The sequence below is a fragment of the Melampsora larici-populina genome (genome assembly GCF_000204055.1).
Source record: "Melampsora larici-populina 98AG31 unplaced genomic scaffold MELLAscaffold_46, whole genome shotgun sequence".
In the NCBI taxonomy this organism is placed as follows: Eukaryota; Fungi; Basidiomycota; class Pucciniomycetes; order Pucciniales; family Melampsoraceae; genus Melampsora; species Melampsora laricis-populina.
The window spans coordinates 475,361-498,243 of NW_006768810.1; the positions used below are offsets into that span (position 1 = coordinate 475,361).

The 22,883-nt window shown below is 44.8% G+C and overlaps 3 protein-coding genes across 3 annotated transcripts; 1 reads left to right on the forward strand and 2 right to left on the reverse strand.

Moving 5' to 3' along the window:
- Positions 1–7,147: 7,147 nt before the first annotated feature.
- Positions 7,148–10,367, reverse strand: MELLADRAFT_75563 (uncharacterized protein; the record flags this gene model as incomplete). Its single annotated transcript, XM_007414876.1, has 11 exons — positions 7,148–7,492; positions 7,573–7,732; positions 7,807–7,933; positions 8,016–8,323; positions 8,396–8,593; positions 8,661–8,814; positions 8,897–9,419; positions 9,547–9,669; positions 9,746–9,895; positions 9,976–10,210; positions 10,330–10,367. The coding sequence occupies 10 exons, from the start codon at positions 10,111–10,113 to the stop codon at positions 7,370–7,372; spliced, it is 2,004 nt and encodes a 667-aa protein (XP_007414938.1).
- A 764-nt stretch (positions 10,368–11,131) lies between these two features.
- MELLADRAFT_91869 (uncharacterized protein) lies at positions 11,132–13,498 on the forward strand (the record flags this gene model as incomplete). Its single annotated transcript, XM_007414832.1, has 6 exons — positions 11,132–11,585; positions 11,656–11,818; positions 11,922–12,268; positions 12,340–12,917; positions 12,987–13,402; positions 13,465–13,498. 6 exons carry the CDS (start codon positions 11,132–11,134, stop codon positions 13,496–13,498), a joined length of 1,992 nt encoding a protein of 663 aa, XP_007414894.1.
- A 340-nt stretch (positions 13,499–13,838) lies between these two features.
- Positions 13,839–18,427, reverse strand: MELLADRAFT_91870 (uncharacterized protein; the record flags this gene model as incomplete). The annotated part of the gene is made up of 14 exons (XM_007414875.1): positions 13,839–13,953; positions 14,021–14,319; positions 14,383–14,837; positions 14,910–15,160; positions 15,424–15,462; positions 15,571–15,607; positions 15,696–15,740; positions 15,791–15,914; positions 16,010–16,038; positions 16,155–16,539; positions 16,608–17,153; positions 17,219–17,584; positions 17,653–18,030; positions 18,104–18,427. The coding sequence occupies 14 exons, from the start codon at positions 18,425–18,427 to the stop codon at positions 13,839–13,841; spliced, it is 3,393 nt and encodes a 1,130-aa protein (XP_007414937.1).
- Between the last annotated feature and the right edge of the window lie 4,456 nt (positions 18,428–22,883).

A 22,883-nucleotide genomic window follows, 5' to 3' on the forward strand; every position in this document is an offset into this window, starting at 1 on the left:
GTCAGTAAACAGCCTAGTGAATAAAAAGGATTTCGACACGACTTGGGACGATTTCAAAATCATTGTGAAGTTTTTTAGTGAAGAAGAAGGAAGAATAGTACTTGCCATTTTTGATTGGGAAAAAGCCTATAGGCAAATTCCAATACATCCATCGCAGTGGAGGTATCTGTTTATCCTGGATCTCCAGAATCGATTATGGCTGGACTGTAGGGTACAGTTTGGTGGTGTTACAGGGTGCGGTGTTTTTGGCCGACCTGCGGATCTATGGAAGAGGATTGTAAAGAAAGTGTTTGGGTTAAAAGGAGCGTTTCTTTGGGTCGAAGACAACTTACTGGTCAAAGACGTCGAGAACAAAACCACGGTAAAGGACATCGTAACGTTGAGTGATTCAATGGGAGTCGCCTCGAATGAAGAAAAGGTACACGAATTCGGAGCGGAACAGCGTTACATTGGTTTTGTGTGGAACTCCTTGGAGAGGACAGGCCGGCTGCCAGAAGATAAATTGAAGGAAAGGAAGGATCAGATTGATTATTTCTTGGTTTCCAACAGATCGTTTACCTTTAAGGAAACCGAGAAGTTGGTAGGAAGATTAGTCCACACATCTTACATAGTATCTAACCTGGTATGCTACATGTCAAGCTTACACAAATGGAAAAACGAGTGGAAAGTTTTGTCAGCAAGGAGGACATTACCAGGCGATGCACGTATAGACTTGATGGAATGGAAACTCACCTTAGCTACGTTTGAGGCGAGGCGGATCATCCCTAGTGTGGAAACTACAGATGTAGGTTGGGTTGGTGATGCCGCGACATCGTTTGGGATAGGAATCTTAGTAGGCAGAAAATGGGCACAGTTTAAGTTGCTCAAAGGATGGAAAGAACATCTGCAAGTGTCGGAAAAGGGAGGAATAGCATGGGCAGAAACTGCCGCTATCCGGTTAGGTCTGCTGGTGGTAAGTATGACCCACGATGTGAAAGGGAAGAAGATAAAGGTCCTTACTGACAACACAACATCGGAATGTGTGGTCCTGAAGCATAAGTCTAGGGACAGAGCGGTAAACGAGGAGTGGAAAAGTATCCAACGGTTGCTTGTAGATCTGCATTGTGACATCGAGGCAGAGAGGGTAGAGTCAGCTAGTAATGACGCGGATGAGTTGTCCAGAGGCATCGGGAAAGTCTTACCTATGGAGGATTGTGTGGTGATCGAGGTTCCGATCGATCTAAAACCTGTACTTGTTCAAGTGTTTCAGGGACGTAAACAGTTTGTACCGTGAGACTTGTATTGCCCCATCCGAAGGCTCCTTGTTGAAATGAAAACGCCACTAGCTCTACGTACCCAATTTGCCGTGTTGTACCCATTTGACCATGTTGACAACAACATGCACTTACTTCAACTGAATTGCGAGGGGGAGGGTGGTAAACACCTCCGGTACTCGGAGCAATCTGTTTGAGAACTATCTTAACCCCCTGCTACATAACCCAACCACCTCACTTGAGCATCGATCGGAGAGCTGTCCAGTAAACAACGACATGAAAGAATTCCTAGTCGGTACGGCTGAAGAAGACGATGACCCAGTAAAGGCTTACATCCTTTATGGCAGCTGGGCGAAGACTACGATCAAGCACTACACAGCTGGCGTTTCGAAGCTTGTGGCATTCGCAAAGATGTTTAACATCCCTCGAACGGCGCTACTTCCCATCGATGCAGACATCCTGTATCAGTTCGTCTTGTGGGCAGGTCCACGACTACCGGAGGATCCTGAAGGAAAGCATCACGTGCCGATCAAGGCTGATACGATACGCACCTACTTGTCGGGAATCAAGGCGTGGCACCTCTACCATAATCGGAGGTACCCGCACGAAGCAACACCTCGAGTCGAGCTGCTACTGACAACGGCGAAGCGACTGGAATTACAAAAGGGAAGGAAAGTGCTGAAAGAGCCAGTTATGATTAGACATCTGTTTCTACTGTTGGAAAGTTTAGTTGGGGGATGCCTGGAGGAGCAAGTAGCTTACACGGTGGCATTGATTGCCTTTTGGGGTATGGCTCGCTTGGGTGAACTCCTCAAGAAACCGAATGCGTCTGACCAGGTTAGAGTAAAGGATGTAATATGGGACCCAAATGATGAATTCTGTACCATAAGGATTCGGGAGGCAAAGACGGCGGCCGTCGGGGAAGTACAAGAGATTCACCTTCAAAAACAACGATCCCTGCTCGATCCAGTTAGCGCCTTACGACGATTGATCCAGTGTACGGGGGCAACGGAAGACGATGCCTTGTTCTCTTACCAGGTGAAGAACCTGCGACGGGTGCTCACGAAATCTAGGAGTCAGGTGATATTCTCAAAGGTCTGGAACGCTAAGTCAAAAACCAAACTCACCGGCCACTCCTTCCGGGTCGGAGGAGCGTCCCTCAGATGGAACCTAGGGGTGTCATTGGGAGATATAGTAGCGATCGGCCGGTGGAGGTCTAAGGCGTATGAGTTCTATATTAGACAGTATACTGAGGAGGACATGAAAGATTGTAAAGAGTTACTGATCCAATTGCAATTATTGTGATCGACACTAGATGATGGATCCCCGACCCGTTTTTCCGGTTCATGAGTTCCAAGACGGGGGGTGTCGGAGATGATGGGCGACCCGGCCCATAGTAGATGGGTGTTCTCAGGCTCAGGCCTATGTCCCAAGTCGTGGGGAAGAGCTCCCCATCTACGAGGCCCGGGTCCTACCCCCCTTACCCGTACCGGATAAGGGGCCCCCCAAAAGACCTAATGCCTCCTCCACGGAGTCCTTAGGTTTGTCTAGGATAAACCGGGTCTACACGTAATACATATTGATTTAAATGTGAAATTGCGTCCTAGTCCCTACCCTTCCCGATAGTGATATGAGAGAGAGAGTGGATCAAAATGTGTAGAGGTACACAAACATGAACACCCGACCTAAAAACCCATGGACAAAACCCATGGCAAACCGATTGTTTTTGGGGTTTTGTCCATTGGTTTTCGCTTCCCCATTGGACAAAACCCCCAAAACAATGGGGTTGCCATGGGTTTTGTCCATGGGTTTTTAGGTTGGGTGTTCATGTTTGTGTACCCCTCATAAAGACAAAGATGTCAAAAATTGTGGGTTTGATTTGTTTTCTTTTTCATTTGATCACAGGCTCATGTTTTGAAAACTGTTTCTAGCTTCTGATTAAAATACTGAGATATATGATCTTGAGTTGTGATGTTGCCTGGATTGCTAATCAATTGCTTCATCTGCCTTTATCACCCATCCTAATTGTATTTAAGGTTCTCTTCTTACAGATATTCGGATCATGAAGGGGATCTGGTTTGTGTTGATGTAAAGATAGGCTCAATTTGAGCAGGTATGTACTGATGATCAACACCTCAAAAAAGACTTTAGAATCTAGATGATAAGGTCTTCAAAGCAAGATAGTGAACTAAACATTCAACGGCTACTCAGCCTTGAAGAGATTTGACATGTGATAAGTGATATGGGGATCAGTTTGGCACGTGGGGTTTGTTTGAAAGATCTTCATAGAGTGAGCTTTTGAAAACGCATGTCAGCTTAAGGCCTGCCTTTGCAAATTACACCGCAAATGAGTAATAAGCGCACTCAACTACCGGGAGGGCAGGACAATCAAATTGTGTGAAAATCTCAAAAGAAACTTGATACCTGAAACCCATTTGCTGTGCATTGTTCTTGCCAGATGACCTTTCTTTTGAGATTCATCTAAAGAAGAACTTGAAGGAGCTTGGGATGAATATATTATTACTAAGCTTGCCGTGATTTTGGTATGTTACTCTGGATCAAGTCCCATGAGTCAAGAGTGATGCCATATGAATAACATCATGAGATGGTCTTGAAGCAGTGCACAATAACTCTGGATCCAACATATATATTGCTCTCTGAATGAGGAATTATAAATTGGACCCAGCTGTTCACTTCATCTTTGAATTTTTCCATTCTCATATTTTCACAGTGACACTCACCCAAAGACTAGTTTTACATGGTCATATTGTATATCATCACTGGATCCAAGGAGACATTTTTGAAAAATCACTCCTTGCTGATCTCAATGATTTGACCTTGGCATCATGTTTGTCTGTGTTATGTGTAGATCTGTGTTGCACCCCAAGGCCCAACACTTGTTGCCACATACTTGTGTCTCCACCCGTCTTTCTACTGAAGTCCGCTTCCTTTGGCTTGACTCCTAGAGTCGAGGCTCAAGCCAGGAGAATGGGGAGACTGTCCCTGCCAAAGATCACCAAAGTGGGGCAGTAAGTGTTGAGGGGTGACAAAGACCTCTACACACCAATATGATTGTGAGGTCAGAACAATAAGAAGGCTGGATCATACTGGCTTGACTGTAGGAGTTAAGCCACAGGAAGAGCACTTCAGTGGAAAGATTGGTGGAGACACAATCTTGTGGCAGAAAGTGTTGAGGTGCAACACAGATCTACACACACCAAAAAACAGTACATTTTGGTAGGTCTTGGTAGTAGTTTTCCAATGTGTAACAAAGTGAACATGGAGACCGTTGACAATCCTTTTATCCTAAAGTTGATTTTGCCATACACCACAGGGCAAATTGTCATCAAGATACCATTGCAAAAGTGGTTGTGTCACAATCTTGGGGAGTGTTGGCCAAAAGTTCAGTGTTTGGTCAGGGCCCAGATCATAGATGGTAGGACTATACTGGCTATTTTATGGCCAAAACCTGAACTTTTGGGCAGAAATCAGCCAATTGTGTAGCCAGTCAATCTGACAAGAGATCTACCAGCCCTTTGGCAAGCAGAAGATGGAAAAAGAAACTGTCTTTGATAAACAACAAATTGGAGGCTGTGAAATTAAACTTTGTTCTTCACATTTGCCTACATAGATGTGGTTCTCACCACATTTGTTTTTGATTTTGACAACAGGAGAGCCCCTAGAATCCATTCTTTGGTCTGGGAGCTCTGCACCACCTCCTCAATCCACACGGGGTTGATAGTGTGGCTGTGGGCAGGAACAAAGAGGTTTGCTTGATCAGCTCCCCCATGATTGCCAGTGTACAAACCTTGGAAGAGTTCATAAGCCATCAAATGGCCCATCTTACGGCACAGAGCCAATCTCACCGCGCTGTTGACTATCTGCAGGCAGCCATCCACCACAGGGCCAATCTGGCCGTACAGCGGTAACCTTTGCTTGAAAAAAGGCAGTCTGGATTACCCTGTGGTGTCTACTGGAGGTGAGATGATTGAGCAGGAGGATACAATTGCTAAGAGATCTTTTCCAAACACATGATGTTCTTGTTTATCTTGTGCTTTTGTTACTTTCACACACCCGGCTAGTAAGTGGCACACTTTTTACAGAAGTAGTGTCTATCATTGGCAGAGTGGGTTGCTGAACACAATTCACATCAATTTAATTTTGTTGACTGTTGACCATAGCCATTTTTTGCTGCAACAACTCAAATTCAGAAAAACCTGACCCTTGACATGAGGCTGGCCTAATCTTAGACACCTTTCTCATCAAAGATTCATGAAGTTGATTCAATGATATGTCCTAGACCATCAAGGCAGTGGTAAACCAGGGTAAACCTCATTCACTGTGAACATCATTCAACTTCCCCAATTTGGAAGAGGACAATGATTAATAGTACAAAATGAGATGGTTAAAACTTACTAGAATCCTGGTATCCAAAATACAAAAGAGAACATGTGTTTGGGGCAAAGCCCAAAGCCTAAGCCAAGGGAAATAATATTACTTGAATAGATGAACACACCCTATGGGGTGGCTAGCGGCCTAAATGTAACATAACCGTACACAAACAAAACAACTGAAAAATAACTGAACCTGAACTAAAACACTAGCAAAATATAACCATACATGAAATAACTTCTACCATAACTGACTTGAAATAACAAAAAATAACCAAATAAAACCATGGCCAAACAATGAAACAACCCACTGGCAAAACCCAACTAACTAAATACCAAAACAATATTCTTCTCTTGTTTTTTAAAAAACTAAACTAAATAACTACCATATCACAAGGGTGGGAGGGTGGGATGAAAAACTGTTGATTTAATGTAATGATACTACTTTTAACAAACTAAATAAGAACTTGGATTCAAAAATAAGAAACTTTGACAAAGGTGAACACAATGGGAAGTTGGTAAAGTAGGTGAACAACAGGTATGATGTCATATCTGTAGATCAAAGATAAGATTAGGGCAAACCCAACCTGTCAGTTAATGGACCAACATGTAATGTATTTTACCAACTATCCCATTCCACTAGGTTAATAACTAGTTACCAACAGCAAAGTTTGTCATAAAGGGATCCAATACTGCACACCTGAGCCATAACACCCACACAAAATATGTGCAGCAAGCTAAGTAAATAGTTTTCTGTCATGTACATACAGGTCTACTCAGTTTTTTGCCCATCAGGATAAATGAACCACATGTTATACCACATGTAACTTCTTTGACTTCAAAAAAATTGTCCCAAAAACCCACTACATATAATTCTGTTGCTTCTCAGGCAATATTGTTGGAGCTATTCCTTAGTAACAGAAAGAGTGTTACATGCAGTTGAGTTGATGAGATTACCTCAAAATGTTGAGTCAGTGTATGTAGTCAATCTTTTGAATGCTTTTGCCAATCTGAAAAATGTTACAGCATGTATTACATATGAATAACTAATCCTGATGAGCAGATAACTGAGCAGAACTGTATGTACATGATAACCACCTATTCACTGAGCCTCCTACACATATGTAGTGTGGGTGTTATGGCTCAGGTGTGGAGTGATAGATCATTTTATGACAAATCATACTCCCAATCATTTTTTCCTGCCCACTTAGGGAAGTTGAATAATAGTGGCTCTCAAACCTGACCCAGATTTGAAAAACCCGGTTGCCCCAGTGGAATTTTTGGCTGGGAGCTGTCAACAAATGTCAACTTGATACACAAAGTTACTGCCAAAAAACAACTGGGTCAACTGGGGTTTTTTAAAACAAGGGCAGGTTTGAGAGCCACTAATGTTTGCAGTGCTTGTATAATGCTCATATCATTTATATTATTTCACTAGCGTGGGGTCTTGGCCAACAGCAATCTCAGAATAGATTTCAAGTTGCTCAATTTGAAGATCATGTTCATTGTTAAGCTAGGTTCAATTTGAAATAAACATGACAAACATAATTGTGTTAATGTGATAAAAAAGGAATATGTTTGCAAAGACAAACATAATTTTGTTAATGTAATAAAAAAGGAATATGTCTGCAAACAAAACGTTTTAATGATAATGATAGAATTACAAAGGAAAGGGACCTTCCAAAATCAACCCTTTGGTAGATGTGGAGGTCAGTTTTGTTCGGGTCATTGTTCTTCTTCTACAATTTTGATGATGGCTTCTACAACAGATGGATCAGATAAAGTAGAAAGATCTCCAAGTTGATGTGCTTCACCAGCCACTACTTTTCGAAGGATTCTTCGCATGATCTAGTGTTTATCACCATTTGAAGTCACAACTCAAGATTAGAAAACGCTTAGAATGGACAAGATTTATCAATAAAGCTAACCTTTCCTGATCGAGTTTTGGGTAAGTCTTCGACTAATGCAATCCGCTTGGGTGCAGCAAATGGTCCAATGATCTTTCGAACTTGCACAGTAAGTTCTTTGATCAAAGCAGCCTCTTTAGATGGCTCGAACCCGTATGAAGGCTTGAGTGTAACAAACGCACTATCCCAAATTTACCGCGTGAGTCAGTTTGTGTTGATTAGCTGGATGGGTGGGAATATTATTTTGCAACTTACAACACAGTTTGCCCAGTAGTCTCATCTGGAGCTCCTACGACAGCTGTTTCTGCTACAGCAGCATGCTGAATCAAGGCTGATTCGATTTCAGCAGTCGAAAGACGATGTCCGGATACGTTCAATACATCTTCATGGGGATCAAAAGTAAATCTTCGTCAGTTTGACACAAAAAAGACACTTCCAATCCTTTCAAGCTAAACTAAACCGACCATCAACACGTCCTCTGATCCAATAATAGCCATCAGCATCCCGTCCAGCTCCATCACCAGTAAAGTAATAACCGGCATAAGGCCTGAGATAAGTATCTAAGAAACGGGAATGGTCTCCATAGATTGTTCGTGCCATCGATGGCCAAGGTTTCTTGATGGTCAGTACACCCTCTACCATCCCAGTTTCCTCTGAAATTGATTGATCATCGGCCAGTTTGCCTGTGGTGGGCTCAAGTAGAACGGGTTCGATACCAAAGAATGGTCGGGTGGCAGAACCTGGTTTGGGTTTAGTAGCTCCGGGTAGAGGTCTAGGTCCGAACAGGCGCACCCGTTAGCACAGGCAGGCAATTGTGAAGTACAAATTAACCAGCTTTACTCACGTGATGACGATTGAACCGGTCTCTGTCTGCCAGTAGGTATCCACAACAGCACACCGGCCCTTACCAACTTGCTCATGGTACCATGTCCATGCTTCTGGGTTGATTGGTTCCCCTACAGACCCTATGGTCCGCAAAGAAGAGAGATCATGTCCTTCTACGTGCTGATTACCTAATCGGCGGAGAAGTCGAATTGCAGTACTAAGAAAGGTACATGGTGTGAGCCGATTACTTGCAATATGCGCCACGAAAAGGAAGGGAAACCCACGGGGCTGTGTAAAATTGGGTTAGCTTGTGTTTGCTGACTGTTTCCCAATATCGAGATGGAGTCGGATAGAGAGGCGTAGATTCGAATATTGTGGTAGTAACTCCGTTCATCAGAGGACCATAGATGATGTATGTATGGCCTGTGATCCATCCGACTGAGGAAAAGAGTCCAATACAAGACTAGTAAGCAAAGAATGACAAGGAATGTTACACCCCACAAAGAGACTCTTCACTAACCATCAGCCATACAGGCAAAGCGATCATCTTCGTGTACATCAAAGACGTATTTGACCGTCATCGCCGCACCGAGTAAATATCCACCAGTGGTATGAAGTAATCCTTTTGGCTTTCCAGTACTTCCGGAAGTATATAGAATGAATAAAGGATCTTCACTGTCCATGATTTCAATGGGACAATAAGGCTTAGCCAATGCGCAAACTTCATGCCACCACACATCTCGACCTTCCACAAAGTTGACATTGGATCCAGTGCGCTTATAAACAATCACCTTGCGGGCGATTTCAGGGTCCGTGATGCCCGAAAGAGCGGTATCAACGATCGATTTTGTGGCAATATTTTTCCCGCCTCGTTTGCCTTCATCCGTAGTGATGACAACTTTTGATCGAGCGTCTTGAACGCGATCTCGAAGCGATTCTGCCGAGAAACCAGCAAAGATGACGGAATGAATCGCACCAATCCGAGCACATGCCAGAAAAGCCACCACGGCCTGTGGTATCATAGGCAGATATATGGCCACTGTCTGAGCTTGTAAGTGATCACATCAAAAGATGAATGTAAGGGGTCAGCTTAGCGGATAGATTGTGTGATGCATCCCAAGGGTGCTTACTGCATATATATCAAATAGATCGGAGGTTTTGTTAACTTACATCGCCTTTTCTGACACCCATGGACACCAATACGTTAGCGAGCCTGCAAACTTCTTGCAGAAGCTCCCTGTACGACATCTCGGCACTGTCAGCCGGCTCGTCTGCTTCCCAGATGATGGCGGTCTGTACAGATTGGAATTACACCACCTGATCAGAACGGAAACACACTGTGAGGATACGTATTGAAAACCGTTGATACTTTATCTGGGTGCTTGATAGCCCATCGATCAACGCAATTATATGATGCATTCAATCCACCATTTTCAAACCATCTCATATCACCGCAATCGAATCCACCTTGTTTGACTTGAGTGTATGGACGATGCCAATGAATCACTTCTTTAGCATGCTGATTACAATATGTCAATACGCTATCTTAAAATTGAAATCCAAAGAAATTCGGAATGATGAAATTTGAGTATTTCGAACCTTGTCCCAAAATTCAACCGGACTCTCGATACTTTGCTTGTACATCGTTTCATAGGCTGCCTCATCAACATGGGGTTTTGGATGCCCGCTTAGAAGTGATGGGATCTCTAAGGCTTTGATAGTTGACTGGGTTGCCATGTTGTCAGATCTGAATCGAGTTACAGGTATTTATGTAGTGTGTGCGTGATCGAGTAGCTGGATCTGAGATTGGAAGGACTTTGCGAAAAATTCGAGCCTGAGGGAAATGAGAGTAGGATGAATATCGGCTGATTGGTTTTAAGCAACTTTTCTGAAATATCGAGGATGAGAATGAAGAGAATATAAGGAACCAAACCATGAATCACATCAGCTGACCTTGACATATGCCAACGCTTTCTGAGTTACATAAGCGGTGGTTTGTATCTTGTTTTCAATTGAGTGGGTAAAAATCAATTTGAACTGATCGTTCAATCCTCACTGTATCGGCCTGCGGAAAATGGTGCGGGAACTTGCGGGAAGAGCGCTGTGTGTGAACGGTGGAGGATTCAACCCGGCAGCCTGCAGGAGACGGACGGTCTCCGAGGCGAGACTTCACGGTAGACTTGAGAAACAAATGTAGTGTATAAAAATGTAGTTCAAACTTCATCCGCCAGCCTCCGCCACATTCCATGACCCCGGCTGCCGGGGTCACACCCGGCGCCTTTTTCGTGGCCGTGGCCAGGGCCAGGGCCATGGCCTGACATGATGTGGCCCAGTGTGGCCTTTCATTTAAACAACCTAAGATCCTCATTTTAAGTTGCTAATCCCTGCTTAAGATAATCTTTAAGGGGGCTTTAACTGAGTTCAATGCTCTGTGAAGCCCATGAAGGGGTGGGGGTGAGGGCAGAGGTCCCGGCCTTTGGGAGGACGGACAGTGTCAGAGCTCTGACACTGTCAGGCCACTGTTAACCCATTAATTCATGGGTTCTCACTTCCCCTGGAAACTTTCGCCGGGAACTGTCCTCTGACTGTCCCCATCGTCGAACACAACCTGAACATATGGGGTGAAATGTGTCAACACATATCACCCGCTACCCATCACCCGTGAATCATCATACTCCCCAACTCCATCGACTCAATCACCTTATCCTTTATTCCACTTCTTGCCACCTCAGAACGTCTCTCAACGAACTTCACCATGCTATTGCACGAATTTGTCACTGCACTCAATCAAAATTACCCGCTGCTCCATTCGACCCTCGAGGTTCACGACTTTACACGATTTGTTGCATTGGCCGCAGAGGTAGCTAACCGCGCTAAAGGGCTACTCAGCAATGAAGCCCAAATCATCACGCCATTCCTACGCAAAGCCTTGCACTTATCTCTATCCAAAGAGATGTGCTACAACCTCTGGCACGCCACCTACCCCCTCTTCACCGCCACCCACATACAACCTGGCCTTTTGATTCAACGGCACGGCTATCAACCAGACTTGTCAGTCAAGATACCTGAATATTACCTGGTCTCGCCGGTCAAGCATTGCTTGACGTGCCCCAAGCCCCACAAGTTGCACCTACGCTCTCGAATCGACGGGTACCTCTACGATGTGGACGGTGTCCACACCATTGGTATTGTCACCCTCAAATGTCCAGGTGAGCGCTGTTTGACCCATCTCCCTCCCCCATCAACAAACCAACCAACCCGTACTATCCATTTCAACAGGTTGTCCCACTTATTACCGCCCAAGCTACTATTCAAAAAATCGTGTCCGCACCTACTACTCCTCGAACCTCGGGCGGAACCAAGAGACCTACCAAGTATCTTGTCATTTTTTCATGACCCATCGACTGGCGGAGCTACTCAGAGAAGGCACGATGCTTGCCCAGTACGTCTGTTTCCAGTTTAAGATAATGCAATCTAACACTTTCATCTAACACTCTCACTAATTAATTAAATCATTTAACCAATGTTCCTCTGTCATATCACAGCATCTCAAACTTCAACCTCGCCAACCTGTTCAACCGATGTTACGTTGATCGTCTTTCACTGCCATCACTCGACGGTGCCCCCACCATTCAGCCCGATCTTTCTGATATTACCTGCCGAGACGCTCTAGACATCCACTGCCTCCTCCTGAAATCAGACACTGCTGGCACGTGTTTGCGTGTCGATGTCTCGGACGACTCTTTGCCCTCAGAAAAACGCTATCACCAAGCAATGCAAGATGTCCTAGAATGGATCGCGTTGGAAGGCAGCAAGCATCGCAATCATGCCTGTTCTGCATGTGTGCGAGTTCTCCCGCTGCCCTCCGAAGATGGCAAACCAAAATTGGGCTGTACGACTCCTTTTTCATTTGCGTTTTCTCTGCTGTGGTTCACGAAGGTTGATTTATATACGTTCACTTAGATATCCGTGCGGTGGTGACAGACGGCCTTACCATAGGCCACTGGCGTTGCACTGCCACCCAAGAGCAGCTGCGTGATCTCGCTTGTGAAGATGGTTTACCCCCGCCAAAAGGGCCATGTACATCACCTCTCGAACGAGTTTCGGATCGATTCTGCCCCTTACACCATCAGCGCCTTGGGAAGCGTTGCGTTGCTCAACCATGCAAAAGCGACGCCCTCGATGGGCAGGCAACCTGTGCGCTTCAAGAGCACACCGAAGCGTACTCGAAATTCAAAGCCCATATCACTTCCAACTTTGCCCTGACTTCTATGCTTAATCGACCTGGATCAAACCGGCCTTCGGATCCAACTGTCCATCAAGATTGGAACACTGCGGAACTGGTAGGCCTTGACAACATTCAACAAGGCGATGAAATGGATCGCCTGCACGAGCAGGGACGTGAAGGCGCCGACGCGACTCCATCTCGAATCAGCCTGTCCCGAGCACGAACACACAATGACCAGCTCATCGTGGCTACCTGTGGAGTCATCCTGGCTAGGGAAACGTTTTATCACTCTGAGGGTGTCAGTGCAGTCCGTGTAAGTGATTTTGCAAGGAATCTTGACCGCGCCTAACGACTGACTAACCCCCGGACGGACGGCACTTAGGATTTCTTACTTCGAACATTCCCGCGAAAATTGCCTCAAGTCTGCTTCTACGACAATGCATGCAAGCTAGTCGATCATATATACCACGGGGGCTCGGACTCCACCCGCTTCTTGGACACTGTCATCCCCGTGGACCCCTTTCACTTCCACTCGCACAAGGAGAGCGACGAGTTTTGCCAATATTATACGGACCCAAAACTGTTCCCAGAGCTCCGAGACGCCCACGGTTGGTATTTCAACTCTTCAGCGGGCGAGTGCAGCAATGTCTGGTATGGTGGTTTTGCCTCAATGGCAAGAAACATGCACCGCATCCGTTTTAATTTCATGATGGAAGACATGACCGAGCGGCGAAATGACTGGTTAATCAAAAGGCTATCGAAAAGGGCAGATCTCACATTCATAGGAGACATCCTTTTGTGATGTGATACAATTATCGAACCACCTCCGTTTTTGTAACTAACTGATTTGAAAAAAAAAGTAAAGGCTCAACTCTGCCACTTTTCACTAGTTAATTATATGCAGTGTGTTACTGTAAAGTAAATTCAGTACATGTGTTTCTTTCTCTGATTTTTGCCGAGCCCACCCATTCCACTTTGAATGAAAGGTAAAACATAACAAAATTTCTGGCACAGTGTTTTGAAGGCAGTGAAATCCTCATCAGTAATTCAAAGTTCCATTTCAGTAGATTAATCAATCATACGGATTAGACATCCAATAGACATAAGATTTTAATATTTGGATTGGATGGATCATATATTTAACAAAGATGAATTACTGATGAGATGAACTGAACACAAATGAATATAACTTGTCGAGGATAAAGAAATCGAATTGAGTTTCAGGAATAGTGGTTCATGAAGAATCTTCAAACTGTAAGTCAAGCGCAACACAGAAGTTATTGCAAGTGTGTTCGTCTGGAAAGCGCCGGATGGCACATTGACCAAAATTCCCAATGGTCCAGTGTCCCCTACAAGCGCAGAGATTCACTCAGCAGCGTACATACATGCAAGCCATCATCCAGGTGGCTCACTTACGTGACATCATGAACAACCGCTTCGGTAATTACTGGCCCAACACCCTGGAAACCAGCAATTACGCTGCTTCCACCAGATTCGTTGTAGGACCAGTGAGAGAAAGCATTGAGAAGTTTCCGGATGGATGTCGAGCGATAGTGGTGGTTTGGTGGCCTGGTAATTGGGTAGAATGCGGAGTCCAGGCTGTACATTTCGCGAGGACCTTCAACCAGCTCCTCGGCTGTGAAAGCACTCAAATTGTGGTGAGCACTATGTACCAAAGCCTGGTAGTGCAACTCCCCAATAACGTTCTCCTGGAACTGTGGCAAAAAAAAAGAGTCAGTGCTAAGACTAACAACGTAATGAAACCCGAAAAGACTGACACGCAGCATTTGAAGAGTTTCCCATTCACAGTCACTTGAGTTCCCCGTGGTCATGACATCTCCAACATCCTCTCGAAACCTCTCTAGAGAGACAGCCACATGAAGGTTTGTCTGGGCAATTCCCTGATATACAGACAGTGCACGGTCATTTTGATGGAATACGCGAATACCAAGGGGGATACTCAGGTTGCCCTTAGAAAGCGTCCCTTTGTAAGTCGACCGAAAATCCCATGCGTGGATGAACTCGTTGGAGATGGTTATAAGGGCAGGTTGTCCACAAAAAGTCCATCCAATACCATTGGATGGGGCATGTTGTATGCAAAAGATGGTGGCATTGTTGTGCGGATTGCCCATTGATAGATTAGTTTGAACAAGTTGAACGAGGGGGAGGGTGTATCGGCCAAGGTGCTGTGATACCAAGGTGGGATTGAACGCGTGCACCAATACCACGTTCTCTGAAATTAACAAACATCAGAACCATCCTTCAATATGGATGAGGGGATAGGAAGACAGGTAGGCATGCGTACCCATTCCGCAGACTGAGTGCAGAGTGATCGATGCTGGATCAATGAGACCGAAGGTGGTTGCTTCGGAAGCACTGGGTGACTCGGCCTCAGCTTCATCATCCAAATTACCGGATAGTTCCAAGTTGGAGGAAATAGGGTCACTTGTAACTGGGAGTTGGAGTTGGACGTGTTCGTCCTCAACTTGAGTATTAGTAGAGGAGGCGGAATCGTCGCTGTCCGAAAAGTGGTTCTCGGTGTCGTTCATGGCGGTACTAAAGAAAAAAAGGGACATGGCCAATCAGGTCAGCCATGTTTGTGTGTGAGAATGAGGAGGGGAGGGACGATAATACTCTATAGAACAAGACGAGAACAAGATGCCAAGCAGATAATCGATAATGATAATTCAATCGGAAACAGTATCCTAAGATGAAGAGGAGGGTGTTTTGGTTATTGAGAAACATGAAAATATATATACAAACAAGCTAGTTAGTTCATAGGCTTCGGTCATGACCAAGGAGGTAACAAATGAGCTTACAGTAACAAGCTCTGGCATTCTTCCCCTTCTCCGACCATTCTCATTAGCATCCATTCTACCTACATTCTTACGTTTGTACCTGGATTGAAGCTTGGATGGGTGAACATTCAATATCTTGTTAGTTAGCACCGCAAGACTGTAGCTCACATTGCTTCAATCCTGATGACTTCCAATAGTAGCGAATCTTGCTATGAAAGAATGAGTACATTTGGTTAGTTCCGAATGAACGTAGCGCACATTCCTTGAATAACTGTCGAGTTATTGGCACCTACCTGATCTAATGACTTCCAAGATTAGCGAATCCCTGATTCGCTCATCTTAGGCTGCCTACGTAATCGAATTCATCGCGTACACAAGGAACGCGAACCCCTGGCCAGATGGACTAAGCGAGCATGGACATGCTCGCTTAATCCATTCATCCCTAACAAGCGGGCCATACAGATCGTAAGTGTTGGTGATGGGACCATGGTGCTGGAAGAACAATGAGATCGCTTTATGTAACCCAAATAATGTTTCGATTACTCCGAAGATTAGGTCGACCAGTTCACGGGTATTGGAGAGGGAGCATCACGTATCAAATACAAACAATAAGGGCACAGATTCCGGTCGAGTAAACTTGGAGATATGGCACAGACAGTGTACTTTCGCACAGAATACAATGTGGGCCCATTGTCGTTAGTTCCAAAACAGATAGGATGACAAAAAAAAGCCTGTGGTACCAAATCATTTACCCAATTTACGTTTCTGACCTCTCTGCAGAGGTTCTTGCAGAGACGCTTGAGAGGTGGCATTAGCGCCGATGTTGGCGCCTGCCAGGCGTCCTACTTCGACGAATTCTTTGTGGAACTCTTGACGCAGAGCTCCGATGGTGGGTGTACAGTTGATGCTGTTCTGCAGGGCTTCCCATCTTCGCAACCTTGGTTCAGTTACAAGGTCAAGCCATTGCGCGTACCGATAGACAGTGCGGTCACCTCGGACAAATTGATGCTTGAACATCGCATCCCAAGCGCGTAGACGGGGCATGGTTGACAACAACATGTGCCACTCCATCAGGTGACTCATCGGTGCATCATCGTCGGGCCACGAAGCTTTGGCGGTGTGGTCTGAGTCAGGTTGCTGTTTCATAAGAAGGTTACTGAGTTAGTTTTATGTGATGAATATTGCTGAACGTATATAGAGCTCACCGCTTGAGCTGGATCCTGGTTGACCGAGCTAGCCGGGATGTTGGGAATGACCTCCACCTCATCGTCATCGTCTGGATCATGTAGGCCTGGTTGTGATGACGTGGGCGCCGCCGGCGCCTTCACAGGGGAGGTGCTGCTCACACCACTTGGAAGGTAAGGGGTGGGGGGGCGAGGCGAGGTGGTTGTCTTGTAGGTCGACTTGAGGAAATAGTCAAAACGCAAACACTCCTTTTCTTTAAGCGGCACCCGTTTAACAAGTATCTGTCGGGGCGCAATGGGGTGGCGAGAGGGGACGTCTACACCTTGCGTACACTGGAAAACATTAGGTGTTAGGATCAACATGTCATGAAATGACATAGTATAGACTGAGCCTCGTACCCATCCATCCAATGTCGGATCCCATATCGAAAAAGTTCGACTCCAGCCGTCGGGGTCTTCCAGACCTTCTATGACAGCAGCCTCATTGACGAGGTGCTGGCATTGGTCCAGGGTGAATTTCGGCCATTTTGATGCGAGGAAGGAGAAGAATTTGGGTGCTTCTTCGGCCTAGGGACGAGATTGGGTTGAACAAGGGTTGTTCAGATCAAAGAAAAGAGAAATAAAGCACTTACTCGGAGCCATGCAACGACTTTGACAACCTTGGCCTCATCAGCTTCTAGGCGTTGATCTCGTTTGTTGGCTTCGAGACGCTCCGAATGCAATTCAAAAAACCGGCCAAGCTGAGCATTGTCCATTTCTTGCGCGAGGCAAGCGCCAGTCTGGGCGCTCTGATTTGGCAGGCGCCTGTGCATTGGGAGATTGGCGGCCTGGCGCGATCCTTCGATGACCTCTACAGATGATTCCCGATTCAAACGCTTTAGAACTGGGTGGATGGCTGGAGCAGCGCTGGTACTGGCGTGAGGCTTGGTGGTGTTTGTCTTGTGGGCATGACCCTTGGCTGGACAGGCGCGGTTCTTGTCTCCCAATTTTTGACAGCACTGTGATGGAAATAATGGGTTCAGAATGCAACATTGTTGAGTATTTAGGGAGTAGAAGAAGGACCTACCGAGGCACAGGCGTGGTAGTGACATTGTTTGTTGCCTTTGCGTGCGTCGGTTGGTTTATGAGCGCTAGTGCGACCCCCAACTCCGCGGCATAGGATACCGTCCGTTTGCTTGGGAGGTCGTGCTTTTGAGGTAGGGGCCGTGGTGGGGAATAGTTGCTCCACCAATTGCTGGCTTGCGAACATTGTGAGTTGTTGTGGTGGGCCGATATCTGAATTTGATGCCGTGGGATTTTGGGTGGCGACGGGCTGACTAGGAGGTGTGTATGGGATTGGAGGCCAGTGGCCCGCGTTTATGGATGCGATCTCGTGATTGAGCTTTGCAAAAGTCCAGCTTCGGTAAAAATGCCCTTGGCCACCAGGAGGAGGCTGGATGCTGCACTGTATTATTCAAAGGGGTGGTCAGTTACTCGGTGAAATTTTTCAAAGAGATAATGGAGGAAGGTAAACTCACCGCGACGCGCCAATAAGTTGAAAGTTGCCGTATGTACTTCAATGGCATGTCCTGCCTCCCTTGCGCATAACAGGCTGGGCAGGCCAAGCCCGTTGAATGGTGCAATTGGGGAAGTGGTAGTGGTCGACCCGGGTTGAGACGGTGGAAACTGGAATCGATGTATTGTGCGGATTTCATGGTGGCTACATGAGATGAGAGGGATCGAGGAGGTGATGAGAGGGATCGAGGACGAGGTCGTAGTGGAACATAATTGTGAAGGGGTACCGCGATGGCGGGGGATGGGTCCGACGGGTTTCTTGATCTGTAACACTGGGTGTCTATCATGTGTGAGATGTGGGAAATGTGATAGGGGGATTTCAGCGTGGGTGTGTCGTAAAGTATAGGGGTGTGAAAGCCGGCCAATGAGCTATCACGGAGCAAAGACATCTGGCTGAAATGTGTGAGTGTCACGGTTCTGACACTACTGTCAGGGTCCTCCCGAAAGCCAGGTGTTCCCGGTGAGGGCCATGCGTGGCCTAAGCCCTGGCCCTTGCCATGGGCCACTCCAGGGCGCCTCGTGGCTTCGTGGCACCGGGTGTGAGCGTGACCCCGGCATGCATAAACTTAACAGGGTCCCACGCTCGCGCATCCTCGCGAGGCGTCGAGCGGGGACTTACGCCAAATGTGTACGCTCCATAACCTCAGAGATTTGGGTTTGGCAGGGAGCTTGCTTCAAGGCCTTATACCTTTTTCCACACCGAGGATTGGGTATAGTCCAAAGGAAAAAGTTGAGTGCCTGCCTCTTCCGCATAATGAACATATTTTTTTCCTGAGGAAAGTGCTTCCCTCTTGCCTAAAATGTGCATCAAATACCAAATTTGCTGCTAAGACCCAATCTTTGAAGCACATTTTTGGAAAGAAGGGATTAACTTCCTCGGGAAAAAAAATTGTAGTCTCAGCGCAAGATATTGGCGCACAAGTTCTCTCTTTGGACTATATCCAAATCCTCAGTGTGGAAAAAGGTATAAGGACTTGAAGCAAGCTCCCTGCCAAACCCAAATCTCTGAGGTTTTGGAGCGTACACATTTGGCGTAAGTCTCTCGCTCGACACCTCGCGAGGATGCGCGAGCGTGGGACTTTGTTAAATTTACGGCTTGCACTACATGAACAGTGTCAGCCAGGGCATGAGTAACCTATCTCCTGGCTAACATACAAAGACATAAAAACCACATGTGAACACATAAGAACACAAGAATGCTCATACTCGAGTAACATTCTTCCTCTTTCATAATATTTCATAATTCTTTTGAATTCATACATTGTTTAAGTTCTATACATTCTTTTTATAATTGTAATCAATAATCAGGAGTCTTGTGAAAGTGGTTCTAAATTAATTCATGAAATTATAAACTCCTGAAGGAAGTATGAGTTTCCAGCAATGATTCTGGATTTGGAGTGATGACCCAACTTGAGTCTTAATACATCTAAAACCTGCCAGCTCCCAACATAAGGGGATTTTTGTCTGACGGTCTGGGAATTTGTATAACTGGATTGGGTGAATGATTAAATTAGTTATTGGATGACGCTTGAGAGCATCTCCACCGCTGGTGTATAAAAAAGTACTCTGTACAATGACCTTTTGACAGGTCTCAGCCTGTATGCCAGATTTGCGCAGAGGCAGGCAAAACCGCGGCCGTGTAAAAGCTGCCAGGTGAAAACATTATATGCCTTGGACCCAAGCACAGGATCATTTGTCTTGTCCAAAATGACAGGGAAGGTCAGACAATAATTCAGATTTTGGTGATCTTTGCCTTTTTGTACGCCTTCCAATTTGGACTCTCCCGGTCAAGATTTGGATGTCGCGTAACCCATACAGGCTGCTTCCACAATCTGGTGGCTTGAATATTTTCCCATGAGACATGAAAACAGCCTTTATTTGGGATTTTGCACGCCCCAGTGGCAATGCTCTGAAAGGGGGAATTAGTGGGTTCAAGGAAAAGCTTGATTTGAATTAAACAAATTAGTCATGACAGCGGAATTCCTGAAGGGCTTGTCATATGTATGTAAAACAATTAATAATATTACAAATATTTGTGTGCACTTTTAGAGTTGGAATAGGTATAAAACCTGGTTATTTTTCTACTTTCTTTTTGTTCTTCATCTCTTACTATTACCAATAATCCAATCAACAAGTTTTCACTCAAACTTCTATAATCAGTGCCCATTTTATTCCAGTTGCCGTTGAACCACTCTGGTTAAAACCCCCCTGGATAGCAATCTCCACGCTTGAAGTTTGGATTGAATCCTTTTGTTATTGTTAACATTTGTTATTTTATAAAGTTCATAGTTACTTCAACAATCTAGCACAATATTACTTGTTACTCATGTATACTTTCTTGTTCAATAAGTCTTTTTGTTGACAGAAAGCACCAGGTGAAGAACCCATCCTAAAACTATCAAGAACACCCTTTTGAATACCATATGAAGCAGTAAAAAACCAAAATTTGTACTGAGACAATTCTGGTCATGTTAGTAGGTTTTTGTACAAGAAACTTGAAAAAATCCTTTGTGAGCCATCCATTCCCATCTGGATGGCACATCTGCAAGGACAGAAACCGGTTTCCAGCAAATGGACAGCAACTTTACCACTGTTAATGTGATATTGCATCTTTTGGCCTTATATCACATACCAAATGATACTAAGTTTGACTCCAAAGGAGGTTTCAATTCCTCTGATGTTGATACATCTAGAGAAAAGGTTTTCAAGAAAAATAAAAACATACTTGTCCTGTTGGTAGGTACAAAGTCATAAAAATCAATTTTGACCCTAAAAAACTCAAAAGTTACTGATTTTGTCAGTAGGTCAGCCTTTCATTGACCCTCAATCCAGTCCAAGTAGGAAGGTCTCTTCACCTGGAGCTTCCTGTGATTTCTATCAGGAAAGATTTCACAATCATTGCCCATGGGATTACAAGCACAATAAAGTCATCTACTCTCATGACATATTATTTTATGAATCTGATTTTTCTTGATCTTGTCTCTCAAAACTCCCTTGCCCCTCTTCCTCTAACCCTTTGCTGGAAGACTCTTCATCCATTTCTTGCATGCCACCTGACACCAACATGTCAAATATCTTGCCTTCCCAGTCTATTGTTTCATTGTCCCAGGATGACACTCCCATGCATGGCCTTTCTCAATCAGAAGACAAATCCTTATTTAATATCCGGCTTCCTGGCCTTTCTCCACCCAATAGTGCTGATTCATTTGCCAATGAGCTCACCAACAACTCTGCCTCTTCTGCCTAGCCAGATAGCGACAACACAGCTGCACCCTCTTCTGCCAATGACAACTCCCTGGCTGATTATCATCCCATGGACACTCTTGGTGATGTAAGCGGTCAGGTTGATAACCTTGGATCCATTCACTCTCCTCTGCCTCCTGAGAATGCTCACTGGTTCTACTAGGACGCTTCTCCTGTGGCTCCGCGTAACATCTATCCCTCTATTGACACCAACAACATTATTGTGACTCACTGATGTCATGCAAAATTGATCCAAACTAACAGCCCCTCTTCTCCAAAAACTTTGACCTGTGCTCTATGTGGTCCATTAGCCAATGAATGGTCTGCAGCCATGGCTACTGAACTAGCTAATATGAAGCATCAGTACATGTGGTTGGTGGTAGAACTCCCTGATGATTGTACTGACATTGCAACTACTTGGGCTTATAAGATCAAGATCAATGCCAATGGATGTTTCCTGTCAGCTGAAGTCTAAAAGGAGATGCCTTTTACAAACTCTAGACTGAATTTTCTTACTCAAATCCGGAATTGGGCAGTTAGGGTGGGCTTTGTTTCAGCAAATTTGATAAATCTCTGTTGAGGGAAATTCGAGCCCAAAGTTAGTTTTTTGTATTTAGTTTAAAGAACTTGACAAAATTGGTAGTACTCACAGAATTAGTTAGTATCTGAGGTCTTCTACAAATGGGTACAAGGTACTCCTATTCCAGGGCAGGTCTTAAGATCTACTTCTTAAAGGAAGGGTAAAGGCTAGCTTTATCCCTTCAATAAAAAAGATCTGAGAACTATCTTAGACAAGTAACAGTTTTGAGGTTTTCAGTATTTAATTCGTGATCTTGATAGTGGTTCACCAACTAGCTAGTAGATATCTGATTAAACCAATAACAATGTGAAAAACACTTTGTAAGCTAAGAAAGTAGAAAAAAGTGGGTTTACTGGAGTAAAGACACATATTCTAATTTAAAAGTAATTGGCTGGGTTTTTAGGACTGTTATAGATTTAGAAAAGTATCTAAAAGTTGGGTTTTTTTGTTGGGTAAAGTATAAGATGATTTTTCTTTGTTGATACGAAATAGTTTGTTCCTTTATATCAATTTTTAGAGGAATATTTTGTTTTGTTAGAGCCCAGTTCTTGGTTCCTTGGTCTTGACTATAGTTCAGGGTTCAATTCGTGAACCAGTCCAGTTCTGTAATTAACTATGTGGTCATCACTGCGCCATTCCAGGGTTTCCAATTGTAGCCCTTGATACGCCACGTTTGACTGATTCTTTTTGGGCTAGTTGATGATGGTTTTTCTTGGGCAGGGTATCCGATCTAGGACTTGTTTGTTCAAGTCGTTTTAGCTGGTTCTTCCTGACTTGTGTTTGAAGATATTGAAACTTGAGTTGGAGATGTAGGTTCTTGTTTGAAGGGGCTTGTTTACAGAGTTCCTTCGAAGCTAGTCAGAAATGTAAAAAGGTTTTATATATATATGTATATTTTTCATAGTAGTTTATTGTTTTTA